At 37.4% G+C, this 26,712-nt stretch overlaps 1 protein-coding gene across 2 annotated transcripts in view; it reads right to left on the minus strand.

Moving 5' to 3' along the window:
- Positions 1-797: 797 nt before the first annotated feature.
- The window catches only part of PPP1R1C (protein phosphatase 1 regulatory inhibitor subunit 1C), a 184,188-nt gene continuing 158,273 nt past the window's right edge, over positions 798-26,712 (minus strand). For both annotated transcript variants that reach the window (XM_027866147.1, XM_027866146.1), the window contains exon 5: positions 798-886. In XM_027866147.1, coding sequence (XP_027721948.1) covers positions 798-886 — 89 coding nt within the window. The remainder of the gene's footprint in view (positions 887-26,712) is intronic.

A 26,712-nucleotide genomic window follows, 5' to 3' on the forward strand; every position in this document is an offset into this window, starting at 1 on the left:
AATGAAAATCATATAAATAAGTACAGTGGTGATATATTTTCAGCAAAACATAAATAAATTTCTTTTTTGGACCCAGAGACTTTTTGTTTAAATCATTGTGTTTTGTTTTGATCAGGAAAGTGAGAGACTGAGAAAAAGAACTTTTCTGAGCTCGAGAAATGAGAAACCTAGTTCATTTTAAATACCATTAAAGTCCAGTCATAGAGAAATAAGTAAGTAGTTATATGGAGTGTCAAGAGCTTAATATAGTGTGGTCTTATGATTCACCAGAGCCAGCATAATCATTCTGGGGCATATGCTAAATCCTACATTGTATACTTAAATGTGATAAATGTGGTGACTGACTTAGATGTTCACCTTTCACTAAGCATTTTTCTCCAGATTTGACTCAGACACATGACCATGTCTAAAGGCATTTTGTATTTATTTTGTAGCTTTAGAAGGGTACTATTTACAGTTGACCTTTAATGCAAATAATAACAGAAAGACATTGGGAATTAAACCCTGGCAATATTAAAGTTAGATTGCTAACATGTTTGCAAATAGCATTTCTAAATCATTACAAAGAAAGATTACTGTAAAATAAATGTTTATTCCTGGGTGATAAGTGCTATGGAAGAAGATGCACGTGGTGCTAGAATCCAGTGGAGTGCATCCCTGAAGGCACACTACTGAGAGATTAAGGAGTGCCAAGATGGCTGACTCTTCCAGAAGCCAAGCAGTGGAGTTTCAGGGGATATTCGGAAAGGTTAGCAGTTCAGTTATTCACAAGAACCTTTCTTGCCTCATTTCTGCGACTAGTGTTCACACTGGTCTTCTCTTTCATTTACTCCTTCTTCTTCCTCTGGGAATGCTGAGTCATTCTGGTTTTTCAGATGTTTAACCCCTGAAAGCAGAAAGAGTAAGTTCATTTTAAGTGTATTTAAAATGGAATTGAATAAGTGACATTTATTTCTGTGAGATCTGCTGCTTTGTAGAAGGAGGGAAAACAAACAACCTAAGTGGAATGTTTTCAAGGTGGTGGGTATTGTTTCACTTTTATTCCCTTCCCCAAGAACCCCAACAATGTAGTCTTATGTAAACCTTTTAATTCATTCAGCAATAGAATAGCGCAGGGTCAAGTTTCCATTAGAAGCAGGCTATCTTTTACAATTAAATCTTCTCCATTAAGAATTGCATCACAGCCTATTAAAAAACCTGTTACCTATAGCCCCAGCTAACAGATTTCTACTGTAACACCAAAATGCTATTCACCTCAGATCCAGGATTTCTATTGACATTCCTGCACTCTATTTGCACAAGAATATTTGAAACTCCTGGAAATTAACATCATGAAATATTTGAAAGGGTGCCATTCCCATAACTCACAAACAATAGAAGTATCATAACTGTTGGCATTGAGTTGCAAAGAATTGGGTTCAATGACTGCCTTGTGCTAATGTCTCTGATAAAATATTTTTATATGTAACCTGAAGTAGAACTTTGAAACAATGAATCTAGATTGCACAGACCTCCAAATGCTAGTGCGCTCCCTCCTGAACTACTTTGCATTTATCTATTTTGTATACGTTTATATTTAGTCACTTTCTATTTATACTATATCAACTTTTATATGTATTTGTTGTGTTCCTCATGAAAATGTAAACTCATTGCAAGGAAGGATTGTTTCATTACTTGTCCTATTATCTCCAGCACCTAACACAGTGCCTGACATATAGTAGACACTTAATAAATACATGTTGATTGATTTTTTGACCTATTACCTTGGGTCATAGAGATGGAAATTTTCTAACCCCCAATCCCAAGTATGTGATGATAATATTTAATCCACGAAAATATTGCACGAAGTAAGTCTAAAAATCTGAGAAAAAAGAGATGCTAGATTTTTAAAATTACTGCTGAAATGCTCCTCAATTGGAATCACCAAATGAAAGAATGTCAGAGCCCAGGTTCATTGTGTAATTAAAAAATCCAAGAAAAGAGAAAATGTACAAATAGATGTAACCAGCACAGTCATTGAGGTTAATCTTTCATTTTCAAGGACGTCCACTGATATCACAGGGTGATGTCTTGACTTTCGAGTAAATTGGATTTAAGTGAGGCAGAGTTGCATAAAATCATCAGCCTCACTCTCTCTTCCAGAGTTATAGAAATCCAGTAGCAAGACAAAAGTCAGGTTGACTGGCCATGGCCCAGGAAGTAGTGGATGGCCTTGGCATCTTCACTATCTGACCAAGTTCTAAGCACTCCACAGTGTCTACTTCAGCCACTTTCATGGACCTTGGAACAAATTGTTCTCACCTGCCTATTCTGCTGGAGGAAGTTTTCACATGCTTCAGATGTTTGAGGTAGACATCCCCCTAACTCACAGATGGATTTAAGGCCTGTTGGTTACCCTCAACCGGGTTTAGACTGTCTGCTGAGATGGTTTTTACTGGGGTGAGCCACCATGCATGCTATAGCTTCTTGGAGCCATGAGTGAGAGTTGGGTGACAGGTAGACACCAAAGGTAGTTGAGCAGCCCTGAAAAGGGTTCAACAAATCCTAATACCAGAGGTGCTAGTCCTGCTGAACACCCCCAAGAAGCACCAGGGAAGTGTCACTGGATATGTGGGAGAGGAGTAAAGTATAAGAAAACTGAACAGGTAGGAGGGAGCCAGGTTTTGAAAGGTTTTTTATGCCAAACAAAGGATTTTACATTTGATCCTAAAAGTGATAGAAAGTCATTAGAATTTATTGAAAAAGGAGGTGACATGGTCAGATATATGTTTTCGGAAGATTAATTTGACAACTAAGTGGGAGGATGGACTGGAATGGGGAAAGACCCGAGGCAAGGAGACCAACTAGCAGGTTATTCCAATAATCAAGGCATGAGTTGATAAGGGCCTATACCAGAATGGTGGCAGTGTCAAAGGAGATAAAAAGAAGCAGGCAAGAGAGGTTTCAAAGTCCCGACAAAATTGACAGGACTGGGCAACAAAATAAATCAGGGTGTGGGTAAGAGAGAATGAGAATTCAAGGATGACCTAGATTGTAGACCTGAGAGACTTGGAGGATGGTGGTACTCTTGACAGCAATAGGGAAGTTTGGGAAATAGGAAGAGTTTGGTTCAAAGCAAATGAGTTTAGTTTTGGACATGTTGAGTTTGAGATACCCATAGGACATTCAGTTTGAGATGTCCAATAGGCAGTTGGAGATGTGATTCTGAAGGTTATGGGTAGGTAATAAGAAACATCAGCACTGCTATGATCATTGAATCCATGGTTGCTGATGAGATTGCCAAGTAAAATAGTATAAAGAGGAAAGAGGAGAGGGCCCTGGATAGGGACCTGGGGGATACCCACTTTTAGGGCTATACACAGAGTACTTAGAACCCTTGTTGGCTGAAACCTATATTTGCTATTATGACTTCGTGATATTGGAAATCACATTACTTAGGGCACTGGAAAGAACATGTGAATTTTAGAATTAAAAACACCAACATTATAGTGACAATAACAACAATAATGCTAGCAAGCCGAGTGGTTTCTTAGGAGACTTTCCACTAGTGGACTTTGAAGGTCAAGTTTCCTGCTCTGGCTGACAGGTGGTTTCATCATCTTTAATCTAGGGAGGAAACAGTTCATCCTACTTCATTAGCATTGGTTTGTAAGAAACCCTAACCTTTAAAGCTATCTTCCAAACTTGAACACATTTTCCCAGGGTGCACATAGGATCATTAAATTTGAGAATGGGAAATTATCTAATCCAAACTCCTACTCAAACAATAATCCTCTTTATGGAATCCCTGACAAGTGACCACTCAACCTGAAAGTACCTCCAGTAAAGGGAACCTATCTAGACATCTGGGATAACTGCTCCACCACTGGACAGCTCTATTCTTCAAAATGTTCTTCCTTTTACTGAATCAAAATCTGACTGTAATTCCCACTGATTGGTGCTAGTTAAGTCATTCATAGCAACAAATCTACTTTCCTTTCTACAGCTGAGAATGGCAGAAGCATTGTCTTGGAGTCAGAAGCCCAGAGCTCAGGCCAAGAATATGGAATACTGTGACTTGGTGGCCCTGGACCCCTTGTTCTTCACAATCCTCACCTTTCAAAGGCAGATAATCCTTTCACCAACTTGCTGACAACAATTGTGAGGAAAGTGCTTGTAAACCTTCAATAAGAAAGTGGGAGTTGTGATATGCCATTTGAAGATATGTCTCCCCTTAATCTTCTTTTCACCAATCTAAAGAGAACTATAAAACCTAAGACATAAATGAGACCTCAGAGGCCATCTGGTCTAATCTGTACTTAGCTGAAAATCTCCTGTACAAAATTACCAGATAGGGTAGAAAAGGTCTGATAAACTAAATTAAATTGTTTCAGATGAAACAGAAGATGAAACAGCCTCATACAGGGGGAAGAGCAATTTAGTCAGAGGACCTGAATTCAATTTCTGATGCTGTACTTACTACCTTGGACAAATGACTTCACCCCTAGAGGCTTCACATGGGAGACTTGAAATCCATGATTTTAAAGGTCCCTTCCATATCTAAATCTTATGGTCCTTTGTATCCAATTGCTTTTAACTTGGTCAAAGTCCAGAGGCTTCTCCATTAACAAACTAGCTAGTCACACATACACAATATATTTTAGCAGGTCAGGGTCCATTCTTGGCATCCTTTTAGTTTCAATACTACAGTCATTTTATTTCATATATTTAAATTTTCTGATCAGTCAGGATTTTGGCTAAAACTCTAGTATCAGAGATGAATTTTCTTAATTTCTTTTTCCTAAACTATGTAACTTTACCAACAGGTGGGATGGGGTCAGCAATTATGTCAAATATATTAATGTGGTTTTGGCACCAGTTTTCCCCCAAGTTGTTCAGCATCTCACCACTGATTTTCATCCCTGTGCCTGGGTTAGATTGAGCAACAGGCAGGTACTTTAGATTTTACCCTCATAGGTGAAATACAGACTAGTTGAAAGTATTATTAAGGGTTTTTGCAGCTGGTTCAATAATCACACTTGGCAAAGTATTTAACTATTGTTGAATGGATTGCTGTTTGTTTTACTTTTCAGCTTGAAAACCATTCTCTTTGTTGTAGAAGACCAAAGCAAATTAGTTTAGTACTTCTGCTTTCTCTGTCACCTATTAACATCATATCACCTTACCTAATCAATGGGGCTATCATTTCCTAGCTCCAAAGATAGTTTTAAAAAATTAAATCGAATATCATTTTTTCAATCAATAAAAATTTCCCTTCTCTCCATCCCAGCCCCCTAATTGAGAAAAACAAAAACAAATATATGTGTATGTATGTATATATGTATACATGTAGGTATACAAGTGTCCTTCTGCACTCCAAGTCCTATACCTCTCTATCAGGATGTGGTAGTATATTTCATCATGACCCCTTGAGAACAATGGTTGGTCATTATGCTAATCAGGCTCCTATGTCTTTCAGAGTTGTTTCTCTTTACCATATTGTTGTCATGTATAAATTGCTCTCCTTCTGCTCACTTCACTTTGTACCAGTTCATACAAGGCTTCCCATGTTTCACTGACACTATCCCTTTCATCATTTCTTACAGTGCAATGGTATTATATTACATAACTTGTCCAGACATTCCCAATTAAAGACCGCCCCTTTAGATCTCCATTCTTTGCCACTACAAAAGGAGACATAAATAATTTTGCACATCCCTAGAGTTTGTTTTTCTTACAATTAATTTTTCCCTTAATCCACCTTCTCTCTTAGACAGCTAGGTGGTACACTGGATACAAATTGGACCTGGAGTCAGGAAGACCTGAGTTTAAATCTGGCCTCAGATTCTTACAGCAATATGACCTTTGGGAGGTCACTTAACCTCTGACTGATTCATTTTCCTTAACTGTGAAAACAGGATAATAATAGCACCTAGCTCAAAAGGGTGTTGTGAGGATGAAAAGAGGTAAAAATTATAAGGAGCTTAGCACAGTGCCTAGTTCAGAGTATATACAAATACTATAATGGAAATAATGATAATTATTATCATTTATTCACCCTCCACCCTTCTCCCCTTTCCGTCCTCTTTCGATACCCAACTCTCTGTGGGTGTATGTGTGAGTGTGTATGTGTGTATTCTTTCCTCATTTGATCAGTAGAGGTGATTATGAGATTTAAAAGTCAGTCACTCTTCCCACTCCTCATTTGTGTAGACTTCTATTTGCATGGTACAATTATGTGAGATAATTGTGTGGTTTATGCTTTCCTCTTCCTCTCCTTTTCTATTCTTCTTTTAAAATCATCAGTATATAACAGAACCATTCCCTGGTCTTCTGTCTAATTAGGTTCCCTTAGTGATCCCTGATGATGATAGGAATCAGTGAGTACACATGTATCATCTCCCCATTTTATAATTAGAATATAAACTGTAGTTTAACTTTGTTCAATCATTTCTATTGTTCAATTGTCATTCAATCATTTTTCAGTTGTGTCCAACTCTTCATGACCCCATTTGGCAAAAATACTGGAGCGGTTTGCCATTTCCTTCTCCAGATCATTTTACAGATAAGAAAACTTAGGTAAACAGGGTTAGGTAACTTACCCAGAGTCACAGAACAAGTTAGTATCTGAAGCCATATTGGAACCCAGGAAGCTAAATCTTCCTGACTCCAGGCACTCGCACTATCCACTATGCCACCTAGCTGCCTCTTATGCTTGGTTGTCCCTTATAATTGCTTATTCATGTTTATCTTTTTATATTTCTCTTAACTCCTATGTTTGCACTTCAAAGTTTTTACATGGCTCTCATCTTTCCATCAGAAATGCTTGGAAATCCTTTATTTCATTAAAAGTTCATTTTTCACCTACAGGATTATACTCAATTTTGTGAGGTAATTTATTCTAGCTTGTAAGTCTATATCAAGTATTACAAACTCTCTGCTCCTTGATAGTGATTGACTGCTAAGTATTGTTTGATTCTGACTGTGGCTTTTTGGTACTTTCTTTCCAGTTTCTTGAGGTATTTTTTTTTTCTTTGATCTAGAAACTATGAATTTTGGCTATAATTTTCCTGGGAGTTTCATTTGGGGGTTTTTTTTCAGTATATTCTATTTCCATTTTGCCCTCTGGCTTGAAGAGCATTGGGCAATTTTATTTTATGATTTCTTGAAATATAATATTTAGGCTCTTTTTTTGGACAGGAGGAGGTCATGGTTTCAGATAGTTCAATGATTTTTAAATTCTCTCCTTGATTTATTTTCCTGATCAGTTGTTTTTGCTGAGATATTTACATTTTCTTTTTTTCCCCAGTCTTTTGACTTTCTTTTAATATACCTTGTTGTCTAATGGAGTCATTCTAATTTTCAGGGAGGTTACTGCTTTGGCAAGATTTTGTACCAAATGAGTGATTCCCTTTCTAATATTTCTTCAGTAACTCATTTCTTTCTTAATGCTTTCTGCTAGTGTTCTCAATTCCCTTGGTTTTTTTGTTTGTTTGTTTGTTTTTAAAGCATTTTAACTCTTCTTGTTTTAGTTCTTCCAAGGATTCTAGTTGGATTTGTGTTCAAGCTGTATTTTTCTTTGAGGCTTTGTCAATGTTTTGGAATCATTTTCTTCTTCTGGATTTGTATCTTCAGTGTGCCTGTCATCATAATAGCTTTTTATGATGGAATTCTTTTGTGTTTGTTTATTTGTTCATTTTTCCAGCCTGCTTCCTGACTTCAGACTTCATGTTAGTTAGGGTCAGGCTCTGCACACTTCTGTATTGAATACCTGGGCAGATCCTGCTACTACTTCCTTGAAGTATTGAGCATTATATTATTTTAGGCTCTAAGATCAGCTTAGACTGGGCACCTGAAAGTTTTAATGTTTCCAGAGTAGCCTAATTTAGGGCAAAGTCTGATTTCTGCACCCCTGGTTGAGCTCTGCAAGTTCTGACCTGGGTTTGAGCAACAGGTTTTTGGGCTTGCTCCATTTAGAGTTCTCGTAAACTGCTACTGAGCTCAGTCATTATCAGCCACCTAAAATCTCTTCTGGTTCAGAGATTGTATGGACTGGGACTTCCCTTTAGTCTGAGATTCCTGAACTGGTTATGCCTCTCTAGTCTTCAGACTGGACTAGAAGCTAGAATTGAGAGCCTGGGATCTCAGCTAGAGAGTACTGGGGTCTGAGCCACATAACTACTGCTTGTTTCTGGATTTGCTCCTTGCTTAGAACATAGGGTATGGTTCATGATGACATCACTCTGGACTGTCAATCATATATGCTGGTGAGCAAGAGAGCTGCCAGTTGGCACCAGTTCCTATACCCTAGGCCAGTTTAGAACTCTCTATTATGTATCAGGGACCTCTTCTTGCCCTGTTCATAGCATTTCACTTCCAGGAATTCTCTACAGGTGAACTCCTAGCCTTTCCCAGTGACTGCAGAACTCTATCTCCCAATGGCAATCTGAGCTGGAAAAATGACTCACTGTGATTTTTTTCTTGACTTTCCCAGTCAGGATTTTGTCTGGTGAGTTTTCTAAACCTCTTTGGAAGAGGTAAGTGTGTGTGTGTGTGTGTGTGTGTGTGTGTGTGTGTGTGTTAGTGGGAGGGAGTAGGAGCTTACAGTACTTCTGTCTCTTCCATCTTGGCTCTCTCTACAAAGATAGCTTTTAAACCAACATGTTGGTTTTTTTTTTTTTTTGTTGTTGTTTATTTGTTTGTTTTCATTACCATTTTTAGGACCTTCAGGCTTGCTCCAGGCCTTAGCTGTCTTGATCTCATATACATATTTTCTTGCTTTTTTTGTGTTTTTCATAGATATTTGGATGATATTATTGGAGGATATTATTTGTATTTTGAGTCTCAAGTACAATGGTCATACTTTTCTGTGCATATGCAGGGATGAAGACAGCACTTTATTTATTTATTTCATCCTGAAAGTTACCAACTTAACACAAATTTGTTTTGAATTTTTCTACTTTTTATCATGTTTACTTTTATTTGGACCATTTATATTTCTTCTGTTCACAGATCCTTTCTCTGTTATTTCCTCTGAGAAGGGTGATTGTGTCAATAGCACTTTGAAAGTGAAACAGAATCCATGTGAAACATCCCTGATGGGCCACTGTAAGGGCTTTCATCAGAGTCATTCGACTTTATTTCATTTTTATTATCTTTGTCACAAGTATCAGTGTAACTTATGATCAAACTTCTCAGGCCAAGTTTCAAAATCAATGATATTTTTAAAGGATTCAGGAATGTGAGAGACATTCCTCTGCCTGCCAACTACTTTTCTTCCCTTTGCTGCTATAAAGCACATGAGCAATATCTTTGAAAGGAGAATTCCTCTCATAGATAAGCCCACCTGGACAGTCCTGAAGTGGGGGTATTAGACTGTGTATGAACAGTGATTCAGCTTACTTGTAGAAGCTTCATGTCATGGTTAGAGTACTAGCTTTAAGGTCATGAAGACATGGGTAGAAATTCCACCTCTGAAGTAACTATCTGTACAACCATAAATAAGCAAGTTACTTAATCTCAATGAAATGCAGGTTTTTTATCCATAAAATCACAATGATACATATAGACCCTATCTCACAGAGTTGTTGTAAGACTCATCTGAGATATGATATGCAAAGTGTTTCGAAGGCCTTAAAAGTACCATTTAAATGGGAGTATATGAGAGTCATGGAGCATGGGTTCAGATATGTCCTTCCTGGTGGGTTAAATGGAGCATTTGTAGATATTCCTTGACTGGTTCCATTCCATCTCATGGCCTATTTTGGGCCTTGTGGGACTCAAGAGCTTGCTGGGAACAATGACAAAAGCTTTTCTAATGAATTCTTGAGAACTGATGATTCAGTGTCTGCTGGGCCAGAAGCAGTCTGGGAGAACATGTCCTGGCTGGAGACAAGAAAGGCAAGCTTTTTAGAGGGCAGTACAAAGTAATCTGCTTCCCTCCTAGCCATCAAGGAAAGTACAGAGAGTCAGGTCATCATCCCTTGTGTTTAGCCACCTATTTCAAGCTCAGTAGATAAAGAACTCTTCTACATCACATAGGACAAGCCCTTCACTCATACAAGGCTATCAGCAGGCCCCCAAAGTTACATGCAGTGGAACTAGGCAGGGAATATCAGCCAATGCTCAGTATTAACCCCCAAGAAGGGAAAATCTGAGCATATTCCACACCTCTGTTATGTCGGCTATTATTGTTACCACTTCAAAAGCACAGACTTCTGGTACTGTTTATTTTAGTTAAGAAAAAGGAGAAGCCAATAAATAAATCAATCAACAAACAAGTCTTTATTAAGTTCCAAATTTAGTCTAGGCACAGGGTGGAGATATAAAGACAGAAATATTATGGAAGGCAGAGAAGTGAATAAAATAGAAAAGAAATTTATTTCCTCCCATATATTTAGGAGTCAAAAAACTTGTGTTTCAATCCCTGCACCGGCACTTAATATATTGATATTTTTAGGCAAGACAGTTAACTTCTTTGTGCCTTCATTCCTGTACTGGTAAAATGATAGGGTTGATTCTAAGACCTCCAACGTCCTCTCTAGTCCTTAAACCTATGTTCCTCCCCATCCATGATAAGCAGAGAAGACAGGACATTTGCCATCCATGTTTTATTGGCACTAATACAGTATTTCAGTTTGTCAAGAAGGACCCACCAATTTAGATGTTTAAGTTCTGTCCAGCAAGACAAGATGCAGTCAAAGTTTAATCAAGTGAGTGAAGTTTGTGTTTTTACCCAGTACTTGATGATATTTTGCTCCACAAATGTAGTCACGTTGGTAGGGATAAGAATCCCAGAAGAGAAGCAACTGTGAACTTATAGGGACTGAGAATGGTGGTTGATCTACTGATTTCCCTGTGGCTTAAAATTTCCTTTCAACAGAAAAGAGCTTATCTTGTGATTTCACCACGGTATTCAATTGCAGAATCTCTTTGGTCTATATCATGTCCTAGGGCTATTTCCTTTCTCATCCTCCTCTGAGAGCTTCCTTTCTGACAGCTCCTTTCCACTGTATCTCTATTCTGTTGGCATTCTGCCCTGAAGCTGCTCAGCACAGAGAATGCTTGGTTCCTGTGACCCTCACTCAGCCCTGTGGCCACTTAGTCCAAGTACCATTGTATGTCTCATGTTTGAGGCTCAAATCATAGTTTCTCTTGCCCTTCTGAGTGTTCCATGAATAAAACACTCCCATCTCTTGGCTCCAAGCATTTTCTCTGGTCATTTCCCTTGCCTGACATACTCTCCCTCCTCCACTCTGACTACTGGCTTTCCTGGCTTCCTTTAAGTCTCAACACAAATGCCACCTTCTACAGGAAGCCTTCTCAATTCTTTCTTAATTCTAATGCTTTCTCTCTTTTTTTTTAATAATTTCCTATTTATCCTATATACAGCTTGCTTTGTATATATTTTTGCATATTGTCTCCCCCATTAAATTGTAAGCTCCTTGAGGCTAGAGATTTTTTGTCTCTTTTTGTGTCCCCAGCACTTAGCACAGTGCCTGTCACATAGTAGGTGCTTAATAAATGTTTATTGGATGAATGAATTTTCCTTGGTTTATTTTTATCCTACCCATAAAATCCCTATTTCCAGTTTCCTGTCAACAATTATATAATGCTTCACAAATATTACCTCATTTTATATTCACAGCAACCCTTACAGGTAGGTGCTATTATTTTCCCCATTTTATAGAGGAGAAAACTGAGGCAGATAGAGATTAAGGATCATCCAGGGTCACCCAACTTTTGCAAGTGTCTAGGGCTGGATTTCAACTCAGGTGTTCCTGACTCTAGGTTTAGTGTTCTATCAGCTGCCCTTTAGATGATGCCTAGGAACTTGGATGATGCCTCACTGAGAGCTCCCTATTATTAAAGAAATTACAGAACTAGGCCAAAAGATCAGATAGGTACAAAAGGCAAGAATGAGACAAATATAAGGTATCGTTCCTTCCTTATGAAAACACTTACTATAAAGAAAAAGGTAGAAAAGAATTCCTGGAAGAGTTACAGAAAGAGTAATAAAGGAAAAATTGGGGAGACTGATGCAAGAAAATTATTTTTAAAAAAATAACAGCTTGGTAAAAGAGGCACAAAAAATACTGAAGAAAAGAACTCATTTAAAAGCTGAATAGGCCAAATGAGAAAAAAGGTACAAGAGCTCACCGAAGGCAAGAATGTCTTAAAAATTAGCACTGGGCAAGCAGAAGTTAATGACTGCATGAAACTTCAAAAAACAATAAAGCAAAGGCAAAAGAATGAAAAAATTGAAGAAAACATGAAATATCTTATTGGAAAAACAACTGACCCAGAAAATAGATCAAGGAGAGTAAGCAGCCAGTAAGAAACCATTCAGATACTGTAGAGCCATAGTCAAGATCACACAAGATTTAGCAGCTTTAGTATTAAAGGAGCAGCGGGCTTACCATATGACATTCTGGATATCAAAGGAGCTAAGATTATAACCAAGAATCACCTACCCAGTGAAACTGAGTATAACCCTTCAGGGCGAAAATGGATATTTAATGAAAAACAATACTTCTAAGCATAAAAAGTAAGAGAAAAGGATAAATAGAAGAAAATGGGATGGAGGGAAATATACAGAAATCATAACTGTGAATGTGAATGGGATAGACTGGTTCATAAAACAGAAGCAGATAGCAGAACAGATTGGAAACCAGAATCCAATAATATGTTGTGTGCAAGACACACTTGAAACAGAAAGACACACACAGAATTAAAATAAAAGACTAGAGAAGAATCTAATATGCTTCAGCTGAAGTAAAAAAAGGCAGGGGTAGCAATCATGATTTCTGACAAAATGAAAGCAAAAGGAGATCTAATTAAATAAGGTAGAGAAACTACATTATGCTAAAAGGTACCAGAGACAATGAAGTAATATAAAAATTTTTAATAGCAGGTTTCTCTGAAAAAGGCTTTATTTCTCAAATGTATAGGTAACTGAGTCAAATTTATAAAAAATAAGAACCATTCCCCAATTAATAAATGGGCAAAGGATATGAACACACAGTTTTGAAGATAGCTTTGATTTCTTCTTCAAAACTGTGTTCATATGCTCTAAATCACCATTGATTACAGAAAGGCAAAGTAAAACAACTCTGAAGTACCACCTCACACCTATCAGAAATGACACATGCTTAAAGAATGAAGAAAAATAGGTACAGTAATGAACTGTTGCTAAGTAATGAACTGGCCCAACCATTCTGGAGAACAATCTGGAACTATACTCAAAGGGCTACAAAACTGTGCATACCTTTTTGATCCAGCAATATCACTACTAGGTCTTTATCCCGAAGATATCAAAGAAAAAGGAAAAGCACTTATAAGCATGAAAATATTTATAGCCCCTTTTTTGTGGTAGCAAGGAATTGGAAATTGAGGGATGCTCATCAATTGGGGAATGGCTGAACAAATTGTGGCATATGACTATGATGGAGTACTACTGTGCTATAAGAAATGATAAGGGGGTACTTTTAGAGAAACATGGCAAGACCTACATGAGCTGATGCAAAGTGAAGCAAGAACCAGGAGATCATTGTGCAAAATAACAGCAATGTTATAATGATGATCAACTGGGAAAGACTTGGCTACTCTGATTTATAGAATAATCTTAGACAATTCTAAAGGACTCATGATGAAAAAATGCTCCTCACCTCCAGAGACAGAACTGATGAACCCTTGAGTACATATTGAAGCATATTTTTCTTGCTTTATTTTTTTCACTTTTTTGTGATATGGCAAATATGGAAATATGTTTTGCATAATTTCACAAGCTTAAAAAAAAGAGAAACCATAAGAAAAACTGACAAAGGTAGAAAACTAGAAAAACTGCTTGCAGAAGACAGAACACCAATTTGGATACTGTTGTTCAAGTAATCCCATTCTATCCCATCTCCTTTAATAGATTGCTCCCTCTATCATTCCTACTCCTTCACTTGTTTTTTATCTCTCCCTTTCTACTGGCTCATTTCCTACTGCCTATAAACATGCCCATGTCTCTCCTATCCTGAAAAAACTTTCATCTCTGCTTCCTTCCATCTCTGCTAACTGTTGTCCTACATATTTTCTGCCTTTTGTAGCTAACCTTGAAGAGACCATCTAGAAAAGGTCCCTCCACTTTCTTTTCTCTCACTCTCTTATTAAACCTTTACAATCTGGCATCTGACCATTTTATTACACCTAAACTGCTCTCTCCAAAGTTACTAATGATCTCTTGGTTGCCAAATCCAATGACCTTTTCTCAATCATTATTCTCCTCTACCTCTCTGAAACCTGTAACACTGTTGATCATGCTTACCTCTTTGACATTCTTTTCTCTCTTGGTTTTTAGGACAACACTCTCTCCTGGTTCTCCTCCTATCTATCTGACCACCCATTCTCTACCTCCTTTACTGGATCCTCATCCAGATCGCATCTTCTAACTGTAGGTTTCCCTCAAGGTTCTCCCTGGATCCTCTCCTCTTCTTCCTCTCTATTACTTTGCTTGGTGATCTCATCAACTTCCACGGACTTATTTTCATCTCTATGCTGATGATTCTCACATCTGCATATTTTGCCCCAAACTAGCTATTGACCTCTAATCTTGCATCTCCAACTGCCTTTCATACATCTTGAGCTATATGTCCAGTAGACATCTTAAACTTAATATGTCTAAAATGGGACCCATCTCTCCCCCAAATTCTCCCCTCCACTCCCAACTTCCCTATTACTATAAAGAGCACACCATCCTCTCAGTCTTTTAGACTCACAACTTAGGCATCATCCTTGATTCCTTACTATATTTCACCAGCTCCATATCCAAGCTGCCAAAGCCTGATTTAATCTTTGCACCATCTCCTGAATGCATCCCCCCCCCTTTTCTCTTCTGACACGCCAACACTCTAGTGCAGATGCTCAGCACTTGGATTATTACACTAGCCTGATGGTAGGTGAGCCTGCCTTAGGTCTTTCCCTACTCCAATACGTTTTCCATTCAGTCACTAAAGTGATTTTCCTAAAATGAAGCTCTGATCATGTCACACACCCTACTTAATAAACTCCAGTGGCTTCCTATTGCCTCCAGCAGCAGATACAAAAAACTCTAGTTGTCATTTAAAGTCCTTCATAACCTAGCTCCTCCATACCTTTCCAGTCACCTTAACACTTTCCTTCCCAACACATACTCTTCAACTCAGTGACATTGGGTCCTGGCTGTTCCTCAAACAAGACACTCCATTTCTTAGCTCTGGGCATTTTCTCTGGCTGTCCTCCATGCCTGGGACACTCTGCCTCTTCTGGTCTGACTACTGAACTTCCTGACTTCTTTTAAATACCAACTAAAATCCCACCTTTTACAGGGAGCCTTCCCTAACCCCAATTAATTCTAATATTTTCTCTCTTGTAATTACTTCTTATTTATTCTGTACATAGCTTGCTTTCTCCATGCTTGTTTGCATGCTGTCTCCCACATTAGATTGTAAGCTCCTAGAGGAAAGGAGCTGTCTTTTGCCTCTTTTTTATTTACAGTGCTTAGCACAGTGCCTGGCACATAGTTGGTTGACTAATAAATGTTTATTGAATTGAATGGCTCTTCACCAAAAAGTGTCACACTGCCTCAGTGCCTAGCCCAGGCAGCAGACCTGGGAAACTCTACAATTCTGTGTTAGCTAAAACCACTGACCTCTTTAGCAGTATGATAATAGCAGAGAAGCAGCTTCATCTTGCAGAAGAACAGAGATGTTCAGAAGAGAAATAGAAGGCAAGTAATATAGACTGTTCCCTAAAAACACTGCAGCCAATCAGGCCTGAAGTTGAGAATCACAAGTTGCCTATGGCATATTTCCCTACTCACATACCTCATCTCTAGGTTTCTATAATTTTGTGCTCACTCTCCTTCTACAGACACTGTTTACATTGGTGAGAGAGTGTGACCCAGGTTTAAGGGTGTAAGGATTAAGTTTTATTTCTGATTTGGCCTGCTATTAAGGAAAAGTTATGTTTGCCCTTGCTTTTGACTTCTCAGTTGGCAAATGTTTTATAATTAAGAATTAATGGTAGTTTGTGGATGATTTATATAAATGGGAAGCACATTTGTGGGAGCTCAGAGCTATAATCATAAATGTAGATGTATATTTCTGATGCACTAAGGTCACTCATAGGACCCTGAGGGTGAGCTGCTACACTATAGTGGTCTTTGCTGTCTCTCCTCTGGGAAAACTCCCCAGACATGAGTATAGGATGTAGTGAATGATCCACCCTAGGAGGTAAAAAGGAGGTAAGAGTACCATATCACACCCACGCTTAGCATACTACACATGTATTGAAAGTCAGGGAAAATAAGTTTTCCAGTTAGATATATAACCATATGACTAGTTCTTGGTGGAGGGAAATTTGATTTAGGAATGATCAATACAAATAAAGGGATGGCAAAAGGAAATCATATATTTGGAAGAAAGCAAAGGTCCGAAAAATAGAGGAGAAATTACCTATTCCTAATTTTCTGTCTAACTCACCTCATTGGAGACTAAGGTTAAGTCACTAAGACCAAAGGGAGAGAAATAATACCCCATTTAAATAACAAACTCTATTCTAGGATGGGCACCAATAAGGAACAAATCAACCTTGGATAAAAGAATAGAAATATAATTATAGGAAGGAAAGAATTTGTATAAAAGTAAAAGAAATATTAGGTCATCGTCTACTTTAAGAAGATATATTTTATTGAGGGGGAAAGGAACATACAGATCTTTATCTGTAAGAACAATAATTCCTTCTGTAAACTTATGCCGTATCTGATACCTGAGGCAATGGCTTCAGGGCACTTAAAAACTAGAAGCAACTTGTGGGTTGACTTCACTTCGCCAATGCCTTCTGTAATTACTTTAGTAAAACTAAGCAAAAGACCCATCTTGAATCAGAGAAAAACATTATTACATCATACTACATTAAATAGTGATCTCTGGTGGGCTTTAGCTAGATAGAGTAAAACAAAATTGACTTCTAACCCCCAGAAAGATAAATCAGATTTTGTATTATCATTTCTACATTTTTCTTCCTTTCCGCCTTTTTCAATTTACTGACTAAATATGTCCTTAAAATATGGGATGTTATAAATTTCATGTACATGACTCATTTGCAAAAATTTCCAAAACTTGTTCTTATTTTTTAATGCTTTCTGGGGAAAGAAGGTGGCACAATGGAAAGAATGTTGGATTGACAGTTAGGAAGAGTTAGGTTCAAATAATATCTCAGACACTTATTAGCTGTTTGACCCCGGGCAAACTCTCTCTCTGTCTGTCTCTGTCTCTCTCTCTCTATATATATAATTACATGTATATATTACATACATATTGTGTAAAATGGAGATAATAGGACCTATTTCATAGGGGTTATTAGGGTTTTTATGGCCTCCCATTTGTGTCAAATGAGATAATATAGGTAACACATTTTGAAAACCTTAAAATCACTATATAATCAGCTGTGATTATTATTCTTTCAACCAATTCTTCCCAACCAAAAAAGAAAACCAGTTCTATGAAAAATTGGGAAAGAGGCAAATACATGTCTTCAGTGATCTTTATCCTTTGGTGCCCATCTTGAGGGCCCCATCATCTTGCTTTCTTAGGTATCATCCTCATATCACCTTCCTGCTACTCAGGTGCTTTATCTGGCTCTCCCTGGGCCTCTCCTTTCCCAGAGAAGTTGCCGTGGTGCAGTTAAAACAAAACAAAACAAAACAAAAAAAAAAACATAGCATCTGAAGACAGAAGACCCAGGCTCAAATTCTGGCTTTCCCACTTTCTAACTGTGTGATCTTAGCCAAGTCATTTATTGTCTTTGTGCCTCTTTCTCTAACTGCAAAATGCAGGTAGTAATAACCATGCTAACAACATCATCATGTTCTTATGAGACAATATAATGTTATATAAATGCCAGCTGTTAGCAGCTCTTTCCTCTGGTTGTCACTGCTTGGTATCACACTCTCCCCTTCTGCTTCAGTTAATGTTTTCCTAGGGTGAGGTCTATAGAAAGGGAAGGAAAAGGAACATGGGAGAATAATGTTATTCTTCCTTCCAAAGCTGATTAGTACTTGATCCTTCTCTTCATCATCATAATGACCTATTTGTCAGCTCTAGGGACCCTTTTTTTCTTATATTATTTTCACATAACAATGTTCATTTAAGGAAGTATTTCTTTCTGCTTATTCCAGGCAATAAAATTGCTAGTTATAACTTGAGAGAGAAGAGTCTTAAAAGAGAATATTATATAATTGTAGAAATTCAGAGTTGGAAAAGATCTCAGGGTCCATCCAGTCAAACCCAAGCCTGAAAAACAATCCTTTCTACAAATACTTGACTGTTGGCCATACAGCTATTTGTTTAAAGTTTTTGCTGCTTCCACCCTGGAAGATGCCTGTGACCCTGGCCTTCTCATACTGATTTTGCAAAGATGGCATCAACAGAATTTGGTCTATGTAGAAGAGGAGGAAAGGGAAGGAGTCAAAGATGGCACAATGTTTCAAATTAAGGATTTGCCAATGGTAATGCTGTTGAAATAGGGAATTTGATAGGTATATAGATGTATAGATATTTATATAAAACATATATGTAATATATAAGTATATTTTTTACAAAATATAACATATGTGTATATTTTTTGCAAAATATAATTTCCCCACCAATAAGAAGAGAATTATACCATGAAACATGATAAATAGTTGAGTCAGGAAAATAGTAGAGCAAAATACCAGTTATTCAACATCTAGAATAGTGGTAATCTCAAATATCCAGGATCCTTAAATATAGGTAGTCAATGAAAATTTCTTGAAGGGAGCACAAGAGGGATAAGGACACAACATGTGAAGATGTAAGATGATTGGTTGATATGCTGTCCAGAAGAAAAAAGTGTTTCCATTTACCAGCAATGGCTACAAAGATCAAATACTACAGATACTCACATCCCAGGGGGACAGAAATATGGAGGGCAAAAAAAAAACAAGGGAAAAAGAAATGAGAACAAAATTATTGAAGGGCGGTAGCTAAAAAAGTAAAGCATATTTAACATTAGGAAAGGCAATAGAGAATATGAGAGAATAGACATGGGACCAAGCATTTATGGGATATAAGAATCAAACTAAGAAACTCTTTAAAAAGCTTTGGAGGTAAAAGATATACCAGTGCTAATTTTGAAAATGGTGAAGATGCTCTCCTATACTTAATCAACAAACAGTGCAAAAAGTGATCAAGTGAATTTAAGCTATTGAGTTATTACTAGTGTCAAAATCATAGCTAAATGAATCCTAGAAATCTAGAGTAGGAAGAGACCCTTAAGACAATCTGGAATCATGGGATCTTAGAATAGAAAAAGAACTCAAGGTCCAGTAGTCCAGCCTATCCTTCAAAAAAGTGCCCCATTTGACATACCTGACAAAGAATCCTCTAGCTTTTGCTTGAAGATCTCTTGTAAGGGGGAACATGCTACCTTTTGAAACATCTAATTTCATTTTAAGCATGACTCTAATTGTTATTTCCTTACCTTAAACCTAAATTAGCCTCTTTGCAACAAATAACCCATTCCCTCTGAGGTCAAGAAGAACAAGATTAAATTATTTTCCGCAAAGATCATGGAGAATATATTTAGAGACGGAAGAGACCTTCAAAGTTATCTAATCCAACTTCCTCATTTTACAACTGAAGAATGTGAAACCCAGAGACTCACAATAACTTGCCCAAGGTAATATAGGTAACAAATGGCAGGAGTGGGATTTGAACCCAGGTATTCTGAATCCCAATCCAGCATTCTTTCCACATTTCTTCATAAGACAGTCCTTCAAATTTTTGAAGATTTATCGTGCCTCTCCTCCCACCCTGTCTTCTCTTCTTTAGGTTTATCATTCCCAATTTCTTTAATTGAATCTGGTGTAGCATTATCTCAAGGATCCTCATCACCCTGATTCTCCCCCAAGATATCACAACCCAACATTCTAGCTCATCCATGTATTTTTTAAAATGTGGTGCCTGAAACATAGTTCTCCAGATGCAACCTGACCAAGACAGTACATATTCCCCAAGAGAATGAGTTTCCTCATTCTGGACACTATGCTTCTCTTAATAAAGCCTAAGACTGGGTTAACTTTTGGCTGTCATATCACATTATACATTCATTGACCTTGTAGTTGGGCCAGTAAGATCATCAGATCTCTAGTCATGCCTTTCTCATCTTGTTCTTGTTAGAGTGATTTTTCAAAAATTTCAAGTGTAATATTTCACATTTATCCCAATTAAATTTTATCTTATTAGATAAAGTCCAAAAGCTCTAAACTATTCAGATCTTTGTGTACCTTGACTCTGTCATCAAATTTCCCTTCCATCTTTGTGTTATCATTTAGTCACTGACAAAAATATTAAGCAACATATGGCCAAGGAAAGAAAGACCCTCGAGGAAATCCATTACAGCACTCCTTTCAAGCTGACACTAACTCATCAATAACTGCTCTTTGGTCCCAGACACTCAACCATTTCTGATTTCTTCTAATTACACTATCTGCTCTCCCACATCTCTATCTCTTCCCCCAAAAATAGCATAAGAAAATTTGCTAATGTTTTGCTAAAAACTAAATGAATTGTATTTGTAGCACTTCCCCAATATCCCAATCTAGTAATCCTATCAGAAAAAAGGAATACTTGGTGCAACATTACCTCTTCTTGATGGCCTGTTCCTGCCTAATTCCAAACCATGCTGCCTCCATTTCAGCCATCCTCACCTTCCAGCTCCCTCTCTCACTACAACCTGGACTCTCCCTCCACCCCCAACCCCAACTTCATAGATGGTTTTTTAACTTATTTTGTCCTGAACCAGGATTCCACATAACTTCCTGGCCATTTATAAACCATACCACCAAATGCATACTCAGCCCTGTTCTAACTCCCCTTCATGTGTCATCACCTCCCATTAGAATATAAGTCTTTTGAGGGAAGGAACTGTTTGTTTAAAATGTATCCTCAGTTGTTTATCACAGTACCTGGCATATTGTAAATAATTAATGCTTCACCACCACCACCACCATCACCACACCACCACTACCACCACCATCATCATCATCATATCAGGTTAGCTCTGATAATTTGTTTCTTTTTCTGCATGATCACTAACCATTCTTTCAGTAATACATTCTGGTATTTTGCCAGGACTCAAAGTCCAGCTCACTAGCCTATAGTCTGCAAACTCCCTCCATTCTCCCTTTTGGAAAGGTCCAACCCTATTTGTTTTCCAGATGGGAATTCTGAAGCCCAAAGGGAAGTGACTTACCAAAGGTCACACACACATATATATATATATAAGGGGCTGCTTTGAAAGCTAAAGATCACTCACAAAGAATGTATAAATGGTAATTTTAGGCTGCACCAAGGCAGCAGTACCACAATGCTTTAGATATAATGCAACTTCCTAGTCAGAATTCATTTGAGAGAGATAGAGACAAATGAAACAAAGTCCCTTTGTGTCATGGAATTCTTCAGGAAAACAAGTTTGGTGTGGGTTCTAGGATAATTAGAACTTCATTCCAATTCCTGACCCTTTCCAAATCTGCGTCTACAACTGAGTGTTGTATATCATTGATTAAAATGAAAGACATTGTGGTAAGTGGAAAGAATGATACTCAGGAGATCTAAGACCTGTGTTTAAGCTCAGTCATTACTTCTAATAAGTGACCTTGGGTGTATTACAACTGCTACCATAGAATTGGGGAGGTACAGAGGATCATGGATTTATAGCTGGAAGGGACCTTAGACGTCATCAAGTCCTGCCTCCTCATTTTACAGATAAGGAAACTGAAGGCTAGGGACACACAATTATCTAGTAAATGTCTTCACCAAGATTGAAAACTCAGATCTTTCTGATTCTAAGCCCAGCCCTCTATTCACTCTAACGAGCTGCTTTTCATAGTTATTAGTTGTGACAAAGCAGATAATAATTGGCTGGATCACCACCAAGGCAGCAATAGCAAGAGATCTGGTCATAACTGCTATCTTGCAATGTTTGAAATGGTTATGGGTACATGAAGGTAAATGTGATGTTCAAGATGGGCAAATGGCACCAATAGGTTTAACTATCCTAATTTTGAGCTATTGAGTGGTTTGGATAATTTATAGAACAACAGTAACAATGAGGTGATCCCTTGGGGCACGGGAAGGACACTACTGCGTTGTCAGGATTTCCCAAGAAGACACTTTCCTGATATGGATGTGCCTTTTTGCTTCTTCCCAAGTATGAAAACTAGTAGGAAAGCAGCTAGGAGAGACTCTGTGTCTACATGTTCCTTCTCTGGCAGCACTTAGTACTATCTTGGTGGCAAAGGTCAGAGTTCAGCAAGGGCTAAGTCTATGACGAGAGGCCTTTCAACAACAGCTTTGGCAGCATTTCTCATTCAGAGCACATACTGAAAGAGTAACTCATCACCCTAGGGGCTGTGAGAGCCAAGATTGTAACAGGGTGAGTCATCAAACTTCTCTGAGCTCCACTTTCCTCCTCTGTAAAATATTCCCCAAACTTTGTCATAGAATAATAACAGTGGCTCAGCAATCACACCCACCTGTACTTGCAGTACCCTTGAATGTTATTCATCCAGACTTGGTTACTTGAACTCATCCAGAGCAATTAGATAGTCTCTCTACCTATCTTAGATTGTTGATACTCCCTATTAGCCATTTTTATATACCTTTTCAGTTCAAAGATCATTCTCTCCTTGGTAAACAACAACAACAACAAAAAGAGCAAAATAAGATTTGAGCAACCCTACCTTCTTTGGTATATAGGTTAGGAATTTCAACTGACCAACTATATATAAGACATGTTCTTTTGTGGGGACAGGAAGGAAGAGAGGGTGGTGTGCTTATAGGTTTCTAGTGCTCTGGGAGGATAATCTTTTTTGGAGGTGGTCATTTGCAAACAGCTAGGTATTACTATAGGTATATATTGCGGCACTGCAGCACCACAGAGAGTAGAATTGGTTTAGTGGCCTCTGGTCTTTAAATCATCCAATGTGATTTGGCCTCCAGAAAAAAAATGGCAAATAGGATGAGAAAATTGAGAAAGAGTGTGACAAAATGCACACCAAAGTGACTAGGTAAGATAGGCTATTTTCATAATCTCTTGCTTTCCACTCAAGTTATAGATATGGGAGTGAGTAGTAATATGTTACCAATGCCCTTAGAAATCCTATTCAGCATCACAAACATTTTGGACAGTTATTTCTTTCCTAAGAAACAGTCTATCTACTTTCATTTTCAAATTTCAAAGCTTATTTAAAGACAAAGAAATTGTGAGAGTTTAGCATAAAGGAAAGATTTAAGCTATAGATACATTGGGACTTTGATACTTTGGCACTATAGATACATTGGGAGAACTACTAACTATGATCAGAAAATCCCTATTACATCTTAAACATGTCAGATTTTCTTGTCTCTTTTCTTTGGGAGTTTAAACTTGATTAATTTCATATTACCTGTAAGCTACACATATATATATATGCACAAATGTGTGTATATATACATATGTGTGTATGTGTATATATGCATATATGTGTATGTGTATATATGCATATATGTGTGTATATATGTGTGTATATGTGTGTATATATGCACATATGTATATATATGCATATATGTACACGTGTGTGTATTTGCTCTGAGTCTCTTCCTCCCTCTTCTTCCCCAATACAATCCAATTTCCTTCCTTATTTTCTGACTCTCCGATTGCTCTGATCAAATTTTCAGAGGTTCTGTTTTGAATGGGATTGCCATTGAAACTCACTAGGGAAGCAATTATTCCCTAGAGCATATGTACCAGAGCAAACAAACAGCTCTCCCTTCCTTCTCCCTGTTTCATACTTTACCAAACTTGCTAAAGGCTGGATATAAATAAGCCCAGGTAGAGTAGGTAATCACAACCTGAAATTTAAGGAACCTTATTATGGAACACTGATGTGTCACCATAAAGAAAACTCCACTCCAATAAAATAATAAATGAAGTGGATTATTGTAATAACATGGTAAAAAAATAAAGGTTGGCTATTTCAAGACAACTAAATAATCACTACTACCTATGATTGGTTTTTTTTGGAAGAGATACCATTATTCAAACAAAATGTATAGAATTTATAAAAGGAGAGAAATTCCACTCCTTTTTGTCAGACTAAATATTTATATCAAAAGATATTTAGCTTTGGTAGGCTTCCAGATGAAAAAGAACTTCAAATATTCATTGCTCTTGTGAATATACACTTGCGGGAGCATCAGTAGGAAACAGGCTAAAGAGGTCACAGTGAAAGCAAATATTGACAGTTCAATAATAATTTATTAGGTGAAGAGCACTTTGTGAGCAGGTTGGGGAATACACACACACAACACACACACACACACACACACTCACACACAAACACACACACACACAAATGAAAAAGTCCCTGTATTCATGGCACTTATGGTTTAATAAGAAAATGGTATAAACCCTGATAAATATAACAAAATAATAATATGTGATAAGCATATCAGAGAAATTATTCATGTGTGATCCAAAGCAGAAAAGGCCATGGCTGACTTGAGGAATTATGAAAGCTTTATGGAAAATTCCTTAAAAAGTAGAATTGCCTAAATGGAAAAGGAGGCACAAAAACTCACTGAAGAAAATAATTCCTTAAAAAGTAAAATTGGGTAAGTGGAAGCTAATGACTCCATGAGACATCAAGAAACAAAAAAATAAAATCAAAAGAATGAAAAAGTAGAAGAAAGTGTTAAATATCTTATTGGAAAAATAGCTGACCTAGAAAATAGATCAAGGAGAGATAATTTAAGAATTATTGAACTAAATGAAAGCCATGATCAGAAAAAGAACCACGATCAGAAAAAGAAATTATAAAAGAAAACTACCCTGATATCCGAGAAACAGAGAGTAAAATAGAAATTAAAACAATCTACTGATTTTCTCCTGAAAGAGATCCCCAAACTCCAGGAATATTATAGCCAAATTCCAGAGTTCCCAGGTCAAGAATAAAACGTTAGAAGCAGCCAGAAAGAAACAATTCAAGTATCATGAAGCCACAGTTAGGATCACATAAGATTTAGCAGCTTCAACATTAAAGGAGTAGAGAGCTTGAAATATGATATTCTGGAGAACAAAGGAGCTAGAATTACAATGAAGAATTACCTACCGGCAAAACTGAGTATAATTCTTCAAGGGAAAAAAATGAATACTTAATGAAATCAAGGATTTTCAAGCATTCCTGATTAGAGCTGAATAGAAAATTTAGTTTTCAAGTGCAAGACTGAAGAAAAGCATAAAAAGGTAAACAAGAGAGAGAATTCACAAGGGACTTAATAAGGTTAAATTGTTTACATTACTACATGGGAAGATGATATGAGTAACTCCTAAGAACTTTATCACTGTTAGGGAAGTTGGAAGGAATATACACAGACAAAGATCATGGGTATGAGTTTACTATGACGGGATGACATCTAAAAATAAAATTAAGGGGTGAGAAAATGGGATGCACTGGGATAAGGGGGAAAGGCAAGGCAGAATGGGGTAGATTACTTTACATAAAAGAAACACAAAAAAACTTTTACAGTGGAGGGACAGGGAGGTAGTGGAAAACTCTTGAACCTTACTCTCATTAGAATTGGCTCAAAGAGTGAATAAGATGCATACTCAGTTGGGTATAAATGTCTATCTTATCCCACAGAGAAGTAAGGGGAAGGGGATAAGAGAAGGGGTGGGACTGATAAAAGGGAGAGTGAATTGGGGGAGGCAGTAGTCAGAAGCAAAATACTGTCATAGAGGGAAAGAGTGAAAGAAGAGAAAGATAAATGGGGGCTGGCAGATAGGATGGAAGAAAATACACAGTAATCCTAACTGTGAAAAAAATATACAGAAAGTGTCTCTGATAAGATCCTCATTTCTCAAATATGTAGAGAATTGAGTCAAATTTATAAGAATACAAGTTATTCCTCAATTGATAAATGGTCAAAGGATATGAATAAGGAGTTTTCAAAGCTATCTATAGTCATATGAAAAAAATGCTCTAAATCACTATTGACTAGAGAAATACAAATTAAACAACTCTGAGGTACCACCTCACACCTATCAGATTGACCAATATGACAGCAAAGGAAAATGACAAATGTTGGAGGGGAAGTGGAAAAACTGGGACACTAAAAGCACTGTTAGTAGAGTTGTGAACTGATTCAACCATTCTGGAGAGCAAGTTTGAACTATGCCCAAAGGGCTATAAAACTGTACATCCCCTTTGACCCAGCAGTACCACTATTAGGCCTGTATCCTCAAGAAATTTTTAAAAAAGGATAGTTCCTCCGTATACAAAAATATGCAGAGAGCTCTTTCTGTGGTATCAAAGAATTGGAAATTGAGGGAATGTCCATCAATTGGGGAATGCCTGAACAGCTTGTGGTGTATGATTGTGATTGGATACTACAGTGATGTAAGAAATAACAACCAGGATACTTTCAGGAAAAATCTGGATTTACATGAACTAATTCATAGTGAAGTGAGCAGAACCAAGAGAACAGGGTGCACATACCTGCAATACTATAAGATGATCAGCTGTGAATGACTTAGCTACTCTCAGCAGTACAATGACCCAAGACAATTCTGAAGGACTTATGATGAAAAATGCTATCCGTCTCCAGAGAAAGAGCCAATGGAGTCTGAATGCAAATCGAAGCATGC

Source organism: Vombatus ursinus, unplaced genomic scaffold, assembly GCF_900497805.2.
Source record: "Vombatus ursinus unplaced genomic scaffold, bare-nosed wombat genome assembly UNPS02014779.1, whole genome shotgun sequence".
NCBI classification, from domain to species: domain Eukaryota; kingdom Metazoa; phylum Chordata; class Mammalia; order Diprotodontia; family Vombatidae; genus Vombatus; species Vombatus ursinus.